Source organism: Aulostomus chinensis, chromosome 18 (genome assembly GCF_037954235.1).
Source record: "Aulostomus chinensis isolate RoL2024-O1b breed Wild chromosome 18, RoL_Achi_v1.0, whole genome shotgun sequence".
Classification (NCBI taxonomy): Eukaryota; Metazoa; Chordata; class Actinopteri; order Syngnathiformes; family Aulostomidae; genus Aulostomus; species Aulostomus chinensis.
In genome coordinates, this window is record NC_141337.1 from 17568650 (window position 1) to 17584830 (window position 16181).

At 43.5% G+C, this 16181-nt stretch overlaps 1 protein-coding gene across 2 annotated transcripts; it reads left to right on the plus strand.

Moving 5' to 3' along the window:
- Positions 1-244: 244 nt before the first annotated feature.
- On the plus strand, positions 245-11628 carry rangap1a (RAN GTPase activating protein 1a). 2 transcript variants are annotated; one of them, XM_086185951.1, is made up of 16 exons: positions 245-421; positions 2298-2418; positions 3188-3315; positions 3461-3520; positions 3718-3897; positions 4093-4227; positions 4407-4565; positions 5435-5548; positions 5993-6092; positions 6195-6279; positions 7402-7555; positions 8134-8250; positions 8713-8818; positions 9373-9461; positions 9814-9935; positions 10969-11628. In XM_086185951.1, exons 2-16 carry the CDS (start codon positions 2307-2309, stop codon positions 11060-11062), a joined length of 1755 nt encoding a protein of 584 aa, XP_086042077.1. In that variant the 5' UTR covers positions 245-421; positions 2298-2306; the 3' UTR covers positions 11063-11628. The 2 variants fall into 2 exon arrangements, with proteins under 2 accessions (XP_086042077.1, XP_086042078.1); XM_086185952.1 differs by having other exon boundaries at positions 252-421; positions 9814-9978; positions 10969-11627.
- Positions 11629-16181: the final 4553 nt, after the last annotated feature.

Consider the following 16181-nt stretch of genomic DNA (forward strand, 5'->3'; position numbering starts at 1 on the left):
CGATCACTCTGTGTCCACTGATATATGTTTTTAAATGAGAAACTCAATTCTAGTAAGATTAGTTGTGCAGTGCAGGATACAGTTATTAATGCACAGTGGTACGTTATTGGATAGTTGTGGTGTAAGAGAACTGTCATTTACCCCACTTCTTTATCAAGGGTGGTGTGTGTGCGCGCGTGTGTGTTGTACAAAGTAATGGCTGAGAGTATGTAGTCGGGGGAATAACTGATGATTTTACACATGCTGCATGGAAAACACAAAAGAAGCACGTGAACGCAGCACCGTAATCTAATGAACTACAAATCCCTTGTCCCTTAGTTGAAGGGTAGTCAAGCCGAGGAGTGTGTGAGTTCCGTATTGGATTTGAACATCAGGAGTGAGCGGGAGTGTATCACTCGGCTGGAAGTACATCAGTTTCGTGGTAAGTGATATTAACTCTTCCTGTGAAAAGACAATCCGCTGGATTGAGACCGGAGAGATGAATTTAGCCGAGGACGGAAGTCAGCAGAACAGGTAGATGACAGACCGGAGAGGCCGAGTCAATGTGTGTCCCACGTTAACCGCCATGGTTACCACTGCTAGCTAGTCAACTGATTTTAATAGCCTACGCTCGCACATTCAGCACACCGTGGCCGTTAAACATCTCACGAACACAGGGCGTTTTACTGAACAGAACAACTCCGCTCCACTTTTGCCCCCCCAGCGTGTTATTCGTCTGTAAGCAGAGCGTTAGCTACGCTTAGCTAGCGTTAGCCGCCGGCTGCTTCTGAAAGGAAATCCACCTCAAATCAACTTTTTTTTTTTTTTTTTTTTTTTTGGATTCTGATGCGTGAAAATCGTTTAGTCAGAAAATGTAATATGGACCTCAGGAATATGTGACGGTGATGATGACCCTTAATATTCGAGGTTATATTCGTTCAGAAAAGTTACCTAAAATGTTACATAGTAGATATATTTACTAGTTTAGCGTGCGTTTTCTTTACGTGGCCCCGTAAACTGTTTTTGTTTGTTTGTTTGTTTGTTTTTTGTCCCTGGCTGGGTCTCTCCTGTCATCGGTGGCTGGTGTATGAGCAGCATGTGTATGCAGATAGCTCCGGTTATGCTTTGTCGTATATCCAGTTACATTTCGACCCTCTTAACAAGATACATGTTTACTACAGGGGCACATAGTGAAAAGAGTGGCTCAGACCCTAAGCACCTTGTTTTAGTTCGTCATAACACTCGTGCACCCTTGTGTTATATGACCTCAATATCAAAATGAATCATCATCCTACACCAGTTGCATTACTGATAAGTTGAACAGTAGGATACAGTGTGACATTTGGATGACTCTGGCTAGGTTTTCATAATTTTTGATGATGATTTTGGTGGTCAGTATTTCCTCATAGGATCGTGATATCTGAGGATGTGTGAACCAGGAGGGCGTTTATTTATATTTGCTAGAATAGTCAACTGGGGCTTCTTCAACCATAGACTGTGACAGATCATTGATCTGATAGGCTGTGCTACGTCCCGTTCTGTGTCTCCTCATTGCTTGATTTTTAGTTAATCACAGAACCATCTTCCTGTTTCCTGTTCCATCTTTGTCATGTATCGCAGTCCGAATTGTTCGTTGCTATAGAAGCTCTGTTCCAGGATGTAGAAACATCATTCAGTTGAGGCATAAAGGTCCAACACTCAGAAACATCTGGTGTCCCCTGGTGGGTAACTGGGAATCACAGATGTAGTCAGATGGGTGTTGGTGATCCCAGGTGTATTTATGCTGGTGCACTGAGTTTTAGTTACTACTTTATTATAGTCTATCTTTTGTAATGATCTATTTTAAAGGTGTAGTCCCGAGGCTGGAACAGCATACCCCTCTCTATGCGATTTGCCCCCTTCAGTCATTATTAAGTCCAGGCTTAAAACATGGTTTTATTCCCTGGAGTTTGAATCTTTGTGATTGTGACCGATGAGTACGCCTGAGCGTGGTTCTGTTTTTGTTTGTTTTCACTCTCCATCATGCTGTTTCCCATTGTTTTAGCACTTTTGTCATTGTTATCTTGCTACATGGGGAACATCACTTTGGTAAACAATTTTTTTTTTTTTTTAATTTGCTTAAAAATACATTTTACTTTTGTCTTGTAAAGTAATACTATTTATCCTTTATAAGATGGAATAATCTGATGCAAGTATTGACGGGGGATGTCAGGACTGACCATACTGACATTCGAGTGATACTGAACTGGGGTCTGCTCTCATCTGTTATACACTGCTATGTCGAGCAGACTGGATAAAATGACACAATTGTTTCCCAGGTGTCCCTCATGGCGTCAGACATCGTTGCACAGTTGGCCGACTCCCTGGCCAAGACTGGAGTGGAGGAGGGAGAGCTGAGCTACAAAGGCCAGGAAAGAAAGCTGAACGATGCACAATCAGGTGAGCTGCAGATGAACTTGGGTTTACTTAACTTTTTAGACATTCTACCTGTAATTTAAAAAAAAAAAAGCATAGGTCAACAATTACAATACAGCATTTGCTCGATCAAAGAAACTTGTCACTGTCATTGTAGCTGATATTACAGCAGAACATGGCGATATATTCTGCGTGATGTACAGTTATCATCCCTAATCTCATAACATTGCATCCTCAGCTGATTCTCTACTGCTGTGTTGTTGTGTTGTTTACTGTCAGGCTGCTGCCTGTGATGACATTTCACTCCACTCACTCAGGAGGATGCATAAAATAGAAGTCCCCATTTTTGGCATTTTGTTATAAAGTGCACTTTAAACATTTGCAAACAGACTACACTTGGAGAAAACTGCATTCTTCGCATGCTGGATACCAGAGTGGATTTGTCTCCAATTCGATATGTGGTGGTAGAAAACTTCATGTATTGATACACAGTCGTTTCATTCACATTTCTATATGTTTTGAATACTCTACTGAATTGTTGATGTGTTAGTCAACCACAAAGCTTGACGATATCTGATTGGGGGGAAAAAAGCTTTTGAAAACACAGACTTGAGAAACATTACAACTGGAAAACAGAGTTTTGGGAAAGATACAATGGAATATGGTAGAAGATCCAAACATTTATAGGGATAGGGTGCTGGCATGGTAACAGAGGGCAAAAACTTTACATGGTTGCTATAAATTGATATGAACTCACGCTACCCCTTCTCTTCTCTCTTTCTGTTGTCTCTAGTGGGAGAGATCGTGAAGGAGATCCAGGACTTTGAGGGTCTCCAGGCTCTGAGGTTGGAGGGAAACACTGTCGGCGTGGAGGCGGCACAGGCCATCGCTAAGGCCCTCCAGACGAAGAGCGAGATCAAGGTTCGGAGCTTTTACTCCTCACTCCTTGAATCACTCCTTTTTTTTTTGGGATCTTGCACTCAAATTCATCATCTCTTTAATTCAGCTCAAAGGGGATGTTGTTGAATCGCTTATTGTGTCTGAGCCTTTTCATTTCTGTTTTCAGCGCTGTTACTGGAGTGACATGTTCACAGGCCGTCTGCGCTCTGAGATCCCACCTGCTCTGGTAACACACCTCTACATTATTACTGGAATGACTGCTTATTTATTACATAGTTGGGCCTTGAAAACATGAAAACTCCTGTTGTTGTGAACTGTTTTGTTAGCAAATTTTTTTTTGTCATCATCCCCGGAAAATTCCCTTCCGTGGCATTGACACTATAGTATCGCTCCTCACACCCCAATTTGAATTGTCTGTTAAAGAATTCCCTCGGTGATGCTCTGATGTTGGCGGGTGCCAAGCTGACTGTGTTGGACCTCAGCGACAACGCCTTCGGACCAGACGGGGTGAAGGGCATCGAGAAGTTGCTTAAGAGCAGTGCCTGCTACACACTGCAGGAGCTACGGCTCAACAACTGTGGAATGGGCATTGGAGGGGGGAAGGTGAGGTATTATGAACCAGTATCACAGTCGTACATGAGAATGGAATTAAGAATTTAGTTTAATATTGATTGTAACTAGTAATCGACAAGTAAAGATAAAAGATATCCCCACTAACAAGTTGAAAAGAACATGATGTGTGTGTGTGAGAGAGAGAGTGGAGTTAGAGTGTAACCTGTCTGACCCCGGATGATTCAGATCTTGGCTGCGTCACTGATCCAATGCTATAAGAAGTCCAGAGCAGAGGGTCCCCCCCTGAGCCTGAAGGTATTTGTTGCAGGGAGGAACCGACTGGAGAATGATGGTGCCACTGCCCTTGCTCAGGCTTTCCAGGTATTAGACAAGATCAGTTCTTTGCATAATTAACTCCAAATGCTGATCTCATTGCAGGATATATTCACGCAGAGTCTCCATCAATTACTTGACCATGTAGTCATTGGAGTTGGTTGTTGTGGACCAACTGCGTCTCTTCTCCACAGTGTCTTTTTACAACCAGTATCTTCTGTCTGCAGATGATGGGCAGCATGGAGGAGGTTCATATGCCCCAGAATGGCATCAATCACCCAGGTATAACAGCCCTGGCCAAGGCCATGCAGCACAACCTAAACCTCCGCACCCTCAACCTCAATGACAACACTTTCACCGAGAAGGGGGCCATCGCCATGGCTGAGGTATAGTCACGCCAGTGATTGGCTTTGTCAACTACGAAGTTAGATTCCTGACAGTGTCAAAAGAATTTTTTTTTCCCACTGTACACCCAGTACTGTCAAAAGGCCTTTCAGCTTGAATCCATCTTAAAACACACTCAATCCTAAATATGCCATTTTGTGTCGTTTTTCATAATGAGCTGTTCTGTGAATCGTATTCTCTGAAAATGGGGTGTGTCGTGTGTGTATACACATGGGCGCGCGCACTCACCCACACACACAAACAAACACACACACTCACGAGTCGGGCTGATAGCAGCCAGTTGGACGATTTTAACAGCTATTGGCCAATTTTTTGGTGCCTTTTTACTCCAGCGGACTCATAGAAACAGAAACATCGATTGATTCATGTTTTTGTCCCATTGAAAAATGTACGTTTGTATTCGTGCTACTTTTAACTTTGTGGCGCCATTCCTGATTCTTAGGTGCATCACAAAATTGTTTGCTTTTGCATGGAAAAAATAAGAAGCAGCATCGATCCCTTTCACGGAAGGCACAAAATAACATGCGAGCCTCCTTTTTCCATATCAGTCCTACCACCTTTATCTGAATGACTAAAAGGCATTACATTATGACAGAGAAGAAGCATTGTCAGAGTTTAGTGTACCCAAAGCAAATGCTAATGAGCCGAATGAGGGTGCCGAAACACTAAAACAAAGAGCTAAATCAGGTTTGAAGCTGAGCTGAAGGGTTCCGAAGTGACGGTGATGATTCTTTTCACATCGCGTGCAGTCAGACAAAGTTCTGCCATGAGATCAAGCTGTCGTTCGCTGACAGCTCAGCGTTACCTTCACATCATCAGCTTATGTGGATGTCACCACCTGTCTCCTCAGGCCCTGAAACACTTGCGCAGCATCCAGGTGATAAACTTCGGCGACTGTCTGGTGCGTCCCGCAGGAGCCTTAGCTATCGCAGAAACCGTATCAGAGGGGCTTCCAATCTTGAAGGTATCATGTTGTCATATCTAGAGTTCCCATGATATCCGATGTCCTATTACAGAAATGGCAGTTGTTGACACGCCATCAAACTGTGGTTCAGGTCACAAAAGGACAGTTTAAAACTCCGAATGCGTTATGTGGTATTTTGAATACCACAGGTAACGTCTACACGGCCTCTTCAGCTACCTGCATTCACTACTTTTGTGAAACTGATTGAATGTCAACATCGCCATTCTAACTTCTTAAATATGAATTTTGATTGGTGAAAGCTTTATGGACATTGATTTTAATGAATTGAGTTGGTCTAAACTTTGAGAACTTGGATTGAGATATGTGTTAATGCCAAAACAGTCAACAGTAATCATTTCTATCCTGAATTTATTCTCCTTTGCAGTGTTTCTCTTTTGTTTTACAGTTTTTGTTTCACAATTGATGTTTTCCTACATTGAACAGGAACTTAATCTGTCATTTGGTGAGATAACCAGTGATGCTGCTCTGGCCGTGGCTCACGCGGTGAAGAACAAGGACCGGCTGGAAAAACTCGACCTGAATGGTACAAAGGCTTTTCTAATTCTTATGCTGGAGGAAGTTTCTTGTTTGTTTGCTTCCCCTGAAAACCTGGTGTTAACTGTCAAATGCTCGGCTGGGCTTGCAGGTAACTGTCTGGGAGAGGACGGCTGCAAAGCTCTGCAGGATGCCATTGAAGGCATGAACTTGAGTGAGATGCTGGGGTCGCTCAGGTAATCACCTCAGCCTCGTCTATCCCATGTCAGACTGTAATGCTGAGGCATCATACTCCATCTCCGCGATCGGAGTTCGTTTGCTCTGGTCTGCGTGGTTGCATTAGTTTGTAAACGTAGGGTGTTTGGTTTGTTTTCACTCTTTCTTCTTTTTCTTTTTTTTTTTCTTTTAATTTTGTATGAATCTTACACTTGAATGCATCGCACCTCTTCAGCAAGTCTTGGTCCAGTTTTTTTTTTTAATGTTCATACCCACCTAAAAACACCCACTCCAAGACGTCTGAAGGCCAAACTCAACAAAGAAGATCTGTCATATTTTGACACCAGTCAGCAGCTTGAACTCGGTGCTGCAGTTTTGTCACAAATAAGTTCTAACGAGTATTTGGACTGGTGGTGGGCCACTATGCTACTTACACAAGTTTGAAGTCTGAATCCAGATCATGGATGTGTTCAGTAAGTGAGACTTGCTTCATTCAGCAGCTTCATCTTTGAAATATTTCGATGTTCATGAGGAATAAATATGATCTCTAGTTTTGATTTTACTTGGAGAACCACAATCATAAGTCCAAGCACTCTATTTTTCATATATCTTCAAGCAGTCATTAACCACTTTTATCTCCATCTCCTGGCAGTCGCCGTTCTTACAATGTCAACACATGCTAACGTCATATCTCTTGCCATAGGCCCCCCCCCCCTTTTTTTTGACTGTGAAACGGCGGAAAAGTAATTTTGAGCATCACACACCTGTGAAATGTCTCATTAAGGTTGCATCCATTTGATATGACAACAGGAAAGTCTACTTCCACTGTTTATCTACATTCTATCTAGCAGAGGGTGAAACAGTTGTCTCGCCTGCCGTCTGTCTCTTAATGGAGAACGTATCCTGCCGGCAGCAAAGAAATTAGGCCTCCCACTCTCACTTTTACTGTGAAATGCAAAACATGGCAGAGCAAAAGCAGTTTTGACTCTAAAATAGTACAGTTTGCAAACTGCTTTAAAAAAAAAAAAAAAAAAGTCATGTTGAACTTTACAGGAAGAAAGACCAGAAATGCCGCTCCATCATCTGGATTTCTGTGGATTAAAAGTGAACTCATGGTTGTTGTTGTTTTTCACAACAATCAGTGATGATGAGGGTGAGCCAGAAGATGACGACGATGACGACGACGACGACGAAGATGAGGAGGAAGATGAAGATGATGAGGAGGTGGAGGAGGAGGAAGTGGAGGAGGAGGAAGAGGAGGAAGAGGAAGAAGAAGAGGAAAGCCCTGACAACAAAGTAATTGGGTCATAATACTCGCATCTTCATCGCTCTTCAGTCATTTTCCACAGATGTGTTCTTCTAGTCTTCATTTAAAACCGTCATTGCTTGAAAGAATCCAGCTTTTAGTTGATATAGTATTAGAGTTAGGGAAGGGGGGGTGAGGGAAGGAAGTATTTTTTTTCATGCAATTCAAGAGGAAAGTGTAAATGTTGAGATTAAAAGTAAATCGGTGATGCGTTCACTGACAGTAGGGAAATCGGTGACTGATTCAGCTGCTTTCTACAGCGGTTATCAATTGTCTAGTGGTTATATTGTAACATTTCGCTGTGAGACATGGGTTCCATCCCATACCCTTTTGGATGTTGAGGGACTGCACGCCCTGGCCCTGATACTTCGTCAGGGATGTTCAGTTCATGAAGAATAAAGCTCGTTGTTTTTAATGTAACTCTTGCCGGTGTGCATTAACGTTTCGGTCCAAGTTTTATCTTCCAGCCTTAAAAGTGTGATTGATTTTGTGTAAATGCAGGTTTTTATGTTTGTTTCCTCGTCTTCTTCTCATATCGTTGACTGACTGATGCTCCCCCCCTTCACAGTTTGCCACCCCTCCATCGGCACTCCGCCCACCCGATGTCTCCTCCTTCCTCAGCTTCCCATCCCCAGATAAGCTGCTCAAACTGGGGGCCAAGAAAGCGTTGCTGATTGAACAGCAGGTAAACAGTCGAAGACCCCACATCGGCTTTGGCCTTCAAACAGACGCATGCACGCTTGCACTTTTTAGGCTCTACTCTGGGAGTTCAAGTGAACACTTTTGACATGGAATTGAAAATGCAGGAGCCCATCCACATTCTTTCTTGGAGCCTTTGAAGCCAGGAGTCAGATTTTCTTTGTCATTATTTGAATCATTCTGTTGAGATAAATGCTTCACTTCTCACGTCCCACTTTCGGAAACTCAAAGTAAGAGTTTACGATCCCAGCTGTTTCTTTGCATGTTTTAGACACTTTTTAAAATGTTCTTAAAGAGGCGCTTTAGAGTTTGTCAAACGAGATGAAACTGGCTGTAGAGTCCCTTTGCTGAATCATAATCTGTGCAGAGATGAGTGCGCGTGTGGCACTGCTGTATCTGGTGTTTAGTGAGTAATTATGTGTAACGTGCCTACTCGTTATTTGACCAGGTGGATGTGACAGACGCTGCAAAAACAGCTGAGGCCTTCCTTAAGATAGCGTCTGTGTACAAGGAGGAGAATAATGAAGTGAAGAACGCCGTGTTGGACACCATCGGTGAGTCACTTTGATAGGCTGTACACTATGACACCGGTTATGGAGACAGATGGGGCTGCAAAACAAACTGTTCATTCACACCTAAGGTTCAGTTTGTTCATGTGAAACTCTTTGGGTTCTACGAGGAAACAACAGTTATATCCAGTAATTGTGCATCGCGCGCATACACACACGGCGCATACACACACGGCGCATACACACACGGCACATACACACACGGCACATACACACACGGCCTTCAGTTTCATTTTGTCCTCATTAGATTGGGATATTTTTCCTTCGCGCTGAGGTACAAAACAAACCAAAGTGAAACAGAAGCTTTATTATTCACTGGTTGCAATCATTTTGTATTCCCTTCACTTGCCCCTTCCACTGTTAACGTCTTCCGGGTTGCAGCGAAAAGAATAATATCGATTATGACATCACGAGAATTCATCTCAGCAACTCCTTCATTGAAGGCGGTATCCAGTTGGGATGGTAGTCAGATCTGCTCATGCTGTCATTATTTTCTTTCCTGGTGTTTGAATGTAACTTGTAGTTTTTTCCCCTCACAGATGGCCTTCTGAAGAAAGCGTTTGCCTCTCCTTCCTTCCAGGGCTACAATTTTGTTTCATCTTTGTTAGTGTTGCTGGGACTTATTAAGGTGGGTTTAATCTGCATGTGTTGATCAAGAATGACTCATTTTCAAATCTCTTTCGGATCCTCTCCCTAAAGGTCCACTGGGTGTGACTTGTCAGCCAGGTTTTGATTGGTGGGTGTGTCTCAGCCCTGCAACTCAAATAATCTCATGAAAATATCTGTTTAAATAATTAGATTAGGAGGAGAAGTGCGTGAGTGCAGAGAGTTGTCATCTCACCTGAATTCATGTGTACCATTCATTAAGGACCATTGTTTGTCTGGGGCGGCCCCACATCAATACTCCTTTGTTTTCTCTCCTCCCTGCGTCCTCTGTCGTTCTCCGTCCCTCCTCCTGGCCTGATGTCTGGGCTGATCAGAGTGAGGATAAGGTGAAACCCGTGTTGGTGGTTCCCGGCCACCTCCAGGTCTTGGAGCACGTGGTTCAACAGGACTACTTCCCCAAAGAGAGCGTGGCTGTGCTGGAGGCCTTCATGTCCCGGTAAGGACGTGACCGAATGAACCAATCAGCAGACAGCATCCAGGTACACAACTCTAGATGTCACCATGATTGTTTTATCACCTGCAGCATCTCTACTCTCTGGTCTCACTCTCTCATTTTGGTGTTGGGATGAGTTTGTTGTCTTTTTGGAACTTAACATTGAATTTCAAGTGTTGTGGTTGTGAGTGCTATGAACACTGACACATGAGATTCTTCTGGAAACCTGAACACATCATTTTACCTCATCGCAAACTGAGCTGAAAATTGAGGGGGGGGGCACACACACACACACACACACACACACACTGGAATTCTGCATGTGACAAAGAGGATCAAACACAACAAATGACAATGTCGAACCTCCCTGAGACTTGCTCACTCAGCAGATTCTCATTTAGGAAGCATCAAAGCTGAGATGCATTTGTTTGACCCCCCCCCCCCCCCCCCCCAAAAAATAACTCAGTGCCATTATTGTAATCTTGTGATTGATCTCAGGATATTATAATAAATAGGATTTTTTTTTTTTTTTCTGTGAGCACCTCAAGTGAATTTCTTATTTGGCACTTATGCTCTCAAGGATGAAGTGAAAATGCACCACCCACAAAACACACATTTCTGCTCGTAGACTTCCATTTTCAACTCATCGATGAAAAGAGTACATTAATAGAGCTGATCAGGCTGTCTGTGTGTTTTAACTTCATACTCAGCTACCACAGATACACCCTCAGATACCTCCACAGACTCACACACATTTTGTGCTGTAGTGAATATTCCCACCCACAGGGGAGTGGTGTGTGTGTGTGGTGGGGGGTGCGTACAAACAAACTGGCTTTGAACTGTGTAGCTCAGCATTTTAGGTGGCTTTGGACAACAATGGAGCTCCATCACACGGAGGAATGAACGATGTCAGACAGTTTAACCAGTTCAACCTGTGTTGCTTTTATTGGATTTGTTGACAGGAACAGCACTGATTTAATCGACAAATAATATAATTTATGTAACTAAACTGAGGATCCGTTTGTGTTGTCCACAGAAGCAACAAGGTGCTGGAGTCATGCGGCCATTCCAGACACAACCTCCAGTCAACACTGCAGAGATTGAGTGTGAAGACGTACACAGAACTTTGATTGACAGACCTTTGGAAACCAGCGCACACTCGAGCCCATGTGAAGCAGAGCAACACTCCACTCTGCTTCACACCTCACTCGGACCTCGTCGAGCATGTTTTCAAGTAGATTCTGCTTTTCTGCTGTGGATTCACTCGAGTGCTCCTCGTACACTTCGACCAACATCACCTTCCCTCCAAGCCTGGTGAAGAGGAACATCACTTGGCTCCACAATGACCTGAAGCCTGTGTTGGTGCTGTTGGAGACCCCTGAGTGACTGACTGAAGCACTGATTGTACTTCCACGTGATCCACATCTGCTCATGTCAAGTGTTTATCCGGGATTGATTTGCCTCAGCTAGTGTACATTTTTCTATTCAACATTTACCTTTTACTATTCTGTTGTTTTATATTAAAATGTTTATTGAATATGGTCAGAAAAAAAGATATGTACTATGGACTGGTAAATATGAAAATTCAAAAGGGATTACGTGAGTTCAAACCTATTTTCTGCCTTTAATGAGGCGCAAGCTGTGTTGGGCTTTGCATGGTGACAATAAAGATCCTTTGATTGTTGGAAGTCATCGTGGGCTTTTCGTATCATAACACTGCATTTGAATCAGCGGCTTGATCGACGAGTACCAAGAAAAATATCCAAAACAAAATATACTTGAATGCGATGAGGTTTCAGGAGGATGATACAATGGTTCATCCTGGATATGTGTGGACTGGTGAGGAGTCCACAAGATTTTCAATATGACAACGGCAAAGGTTTTAACCAAATGCAGTAAAAACAGAAAGTGAAGTGTATCTTTGGCACAAATAACACTGAAATGAATCCAGATTTAACAGATTTCTTATTAAAAATCTGTCAGATTTGATACCAATCAGTCCATACTTTTGTTGGGCATAACGATGCAATCTGAAAATCTAGCATGACAAACTGCTTCTTGGATTCATCCACATTGGACGAAACTCCGACCTAACATGTGATACTTGGCCTCTTCTAGCGATGAACCGCAGCAGCGCTTGGATGCAAGAGCTGGTGTCTGATGAATTTGCCATTTCCAAATGCACTGGCCTGATTATTTGATATCAAAAGATAGCTCCCTAGCATTTGATGATGCTGTGACCTCGCTTCGCCTCAAAAGGGTCAAAAATAATCAACACCCACTTTTGTAAAAGGTGGGAGATCAGGTTGCAGTCTCTCTTTCGGAAAGTGTGCCATCTCTCGCTCCCCTAACTTCGCTTGGTTGCGTCTGCAGGTGACACAAAAAGAGAGGATCTTTCCGGCAGCAGGGTTTCTACTGGTGATCCAAAAATGCTGACAAAGTTTGGAGAGCAAGTGATTTCGTCCACAGGTTCCCAGCTGCATCTCCTTTTCTACGTTGCCTGGTGAGCCTCAACTGTTGGATGCAGAAGCCTGTATCTTTTTCCTCTTCTGAACCATCAACTGTAGCATTTCTCTCGCCTGCACTGAGGTCTTTAACATTTTCCATGAGGAGAAATAGGTTTTCAATTGGTTTGTTGCGTTTGGTGCATCTTTGAGGAGAGTCTTCACTGTAGCTTCTCTTTTAATCTCTGGGTTGTTGTAACAGCGGGCTGTTGTTATTTGACAGCTGAACAGGATTTCCATTCTGAAAATGTTCTTTAGCAGTATTGATTAAAATGTTATGGATAAGGTACTGATTATTTGATATAAATTATTTGCACATATTGGTCGGGACGGGCTGCACGGTGGTGCAGTGGTCAGCACTGTGGCCTCACAGCAAGAAGGTTCCGGGTTCGAGTCCTGGCTCCAGCACGGGATCTTTCTGTGTGAGTTTGCATGTTCTCCCTGTTCCTGCGTGGGTTCTCTCTGGTACTCCAGCTTCCTCCCACAGTCCAAAGACATCAAGAGGGGACGAGGCTGATTGATACTCTAAATTGACTGTAGGTGTGGCTGTGAGTGTGAATGGTTGTCTGTCTCTATGTGTTGGTCCTGTGATGGACTGGTGACCTGTCCAGGGTGAACCCCACCTCTCGCCCGTTAACGCTGGGATAGGCTCCAGCCCCCCGTGACCCTTAATGTGTAGGAATAAGCGGAAGATGACGATGGATGGATATTGGTCGGGATGGCACAGGGTAAATAAACGCACGGTCACGTTTGTGAATAGATTGATGTTTATTGATCGACTGATTGCAGCTGTCTTGACTGTCATTTCACTGTTTGTCTGTGAAGAGAAATAAAGCACACATTGATTTGTGACTCAGTGTAACTGAAGAGTTCGGTAAATGAAGAAAGATAAAAGGAAAATTAAAGATAATTGAACAGTTAAAGAATTGAACAGTGTGAAATGTTTGCTCAAACTCACCTCTGCCACTTGTCTTTCTCCCAGGGGCGTCCAACAAGGAACCACTTCCCCGGCTTGTGCACCTATTTATAGTTCCGGGAGGTTGAACAGGTGGGACAAGTGGGTAGGTGGAGTTTTAGCTGTACTATTTAATTGGATCTTATTTTGAAATATCCATCCATCCACTGTCTTCCGCTTATTCCTGTTAAGGGTCACGGGGGGCTGGAGCCTATCCCAGCATCTACGGGTGAGAGGCGGGGTTCACCCTGGACAGGTCACCAGTCCATCACAGGACCAACACATAGAGACAGACAACCATTCACACTCACAGTCACACCTACGGTCAATTTAGAGTAAGCACGCCTTCAGTAATCTGTTCTTCTTCTCTGTGACCACTAAACTGCTCACCCATTCTGTTGGGTCGTTCACAGGGGTTATTACATTTGCCTCCACTAGGTGTCGCAGCTTGACCTTCAGCCTGTCCATGACAGCAAGAGGAATCTTCCTGCATCGGTGTACTACAGGTATAACTGTCGGGTCTGTGTATATGTGATGCACACCTGGGAACTCACCCAGCGCTCTGAAGACTGATGGGTACATCTCCAGCAACTCCTCTTTGGTGGCTGGTATTCTCCTCAGCTCCTCTGTTGTGGCCGAAGGTCTGTCCTCAAGTGCATCGATCTGTTTCACAAGCTGCAGTTCCTCACTTGCCTTTCTGCCTATTATCAGCACAACTGACTGGTAGATCATCTTAAAGTCAAGTTTGGCTTTAGCCTTAGCAGTTTCACACATCACTAACACTGTTCCTTCAGGTTTCAGGCGATTACCTCCGTAATCTATCAGCACTGTTCTTGTGGGTTTCAGCTGGATACAACCTGGGAATGTCTCCACAATGGACGTGGGCAGCATGTTTACATACGCTCCCGTGTCAATCTTGAATTTGATCAGGACATTCAAAATGTTGGCCAAATGGTTGACACCATGCAGTGTCTTCGCTCTCTGTGACTGCATTCACTTCTACACTTGACTACGTACCTATAAACAGCGAGTCTGTCTCAGTCTCAAGGTCGTGGACTTGTCTCATCACTGTTCTGTTTGTTTGGGTGCCTGTCAGCTGATGTGGCACACATCTTTGCAAAATGGTTGTGCTTGTTACATACGTGGCATACAGCACCTTACACAGGACGCTGACGAGGTTCATGTAGTCTACCACACTTTTTACATTGTGCCCTTCTTTCTCTGTTTTCAACCACAATGAAGAATCCAATAAAATATGAAATTAAAAGTTTAATTTGGAGTCATTTTGCTTTAGTAAACTAGATAATTCAGCCAACCTATGACTAGTGCAGTGAATATTTATTGATTTTGACGGACCAAAAACTGCAACTCATCAGAGAGAGATGGGCAGTTGGTGTCCATCCATGATATCCTGGCACCAATCCTCGACAACGGGTCATTAAACTGGGCCCTGGTCAGCCTGAAGTACCTCTTGAAATGGCTGTAGTCCAGCTGCAGTTCCTTGAGAAGATGGTGAAATTCACCCAGCTGTGTGAGCCCCAGATAGTGTCATGGATCGTTTGGTTTCCCGCCGTATCTGGGACTTCCACAACAGGTACAAGGCAGCAACGGTTTTAACAGTCATGGTTGATGATGGAAAGAAATGGCGGAAAGAAATTCTCCTCTTTTCTTGTGAATATTTGCAGGGGAAATAGGTCACACAAGTGATGTAAATGAAGACAAATGATCCAGCGGTCAAACTGACGCTTGTAAAGCGAGGCGAATATTTGCATTTGGTGTGAACACAACATAAGAGATGTGCCACTCCCGGGGTTGAACACCTGAACCAACAGAATCTGCAAAACTGAGCAGCCAGAATCAGTCTGACAAACCTGGCGAGATTCCCCAATAAATGTAAACCAAAAAACAAACAAACAAAAAACAGACAACTTGTGGATCAGTTGAGAAATTCAAAGTAATTTCTGTATGATAACTTGTGAAAGTGATCAAGATAATTGATATAAAGCGTCGTCTACTTCTGGCACTGATGATGAAAGTTAAAACACTGTGACAAATAATGAATGGAGTGCGAGCGGTGAAGTAAGAAATCATTAACGGCAAAATAAGTTTCACTCATGGATGTCTTTGTCTGCTTTCATTAGCCATGCGGTGCTTGTTAGCCCTCAGTTCAGCGAAGTCATCAAAACATTATATCAGAAATATCAAGGTCCATCTTAGTGTCAGTGTCACTGATGTTCAGCTGTGTAAAACCTGAGACCGTGAGAGTTTCACTGCCTGAGCAGCCTTGAAAAGGTCATATTAGTCCAAGCAGTGTCCCTCACAGTGACTGTCACCATAGTTGATCCCTTGCCAGTAGGTTCATGTGCATTCCCACACTATAAATGGCCTTTCTTTGTTTGTGGCATCTCTCATTGGGGTTGCAGCAATATACTGTAAATATACCCTCCACAAGGTCAGCATGTTTCGACGTTATTCTCAAATAAAATGTGAAAAAAATTCAAACTCGATGTCCTTGCATTTGCTGAAGTCACTCATGAGATAGGATTTGTAAATCACGAGATACACAAAACCTACTTTTTCAAACTCCTCCTAGACGACACATCCAATTCACCACAAACATTGCGTGGAGGATCTAGGGATGCTCTTGCTAAAAATAAACATCAAAGGACTTTTGATACCACAAAAACCCAAACCCGAGCCTACAAATCCCACCTGGAACATTCCCCTATCCAAGATCTCACATCCACATATTCCTTGATGCGAGCTGAGGCCGGCGATGTCTGCCACACC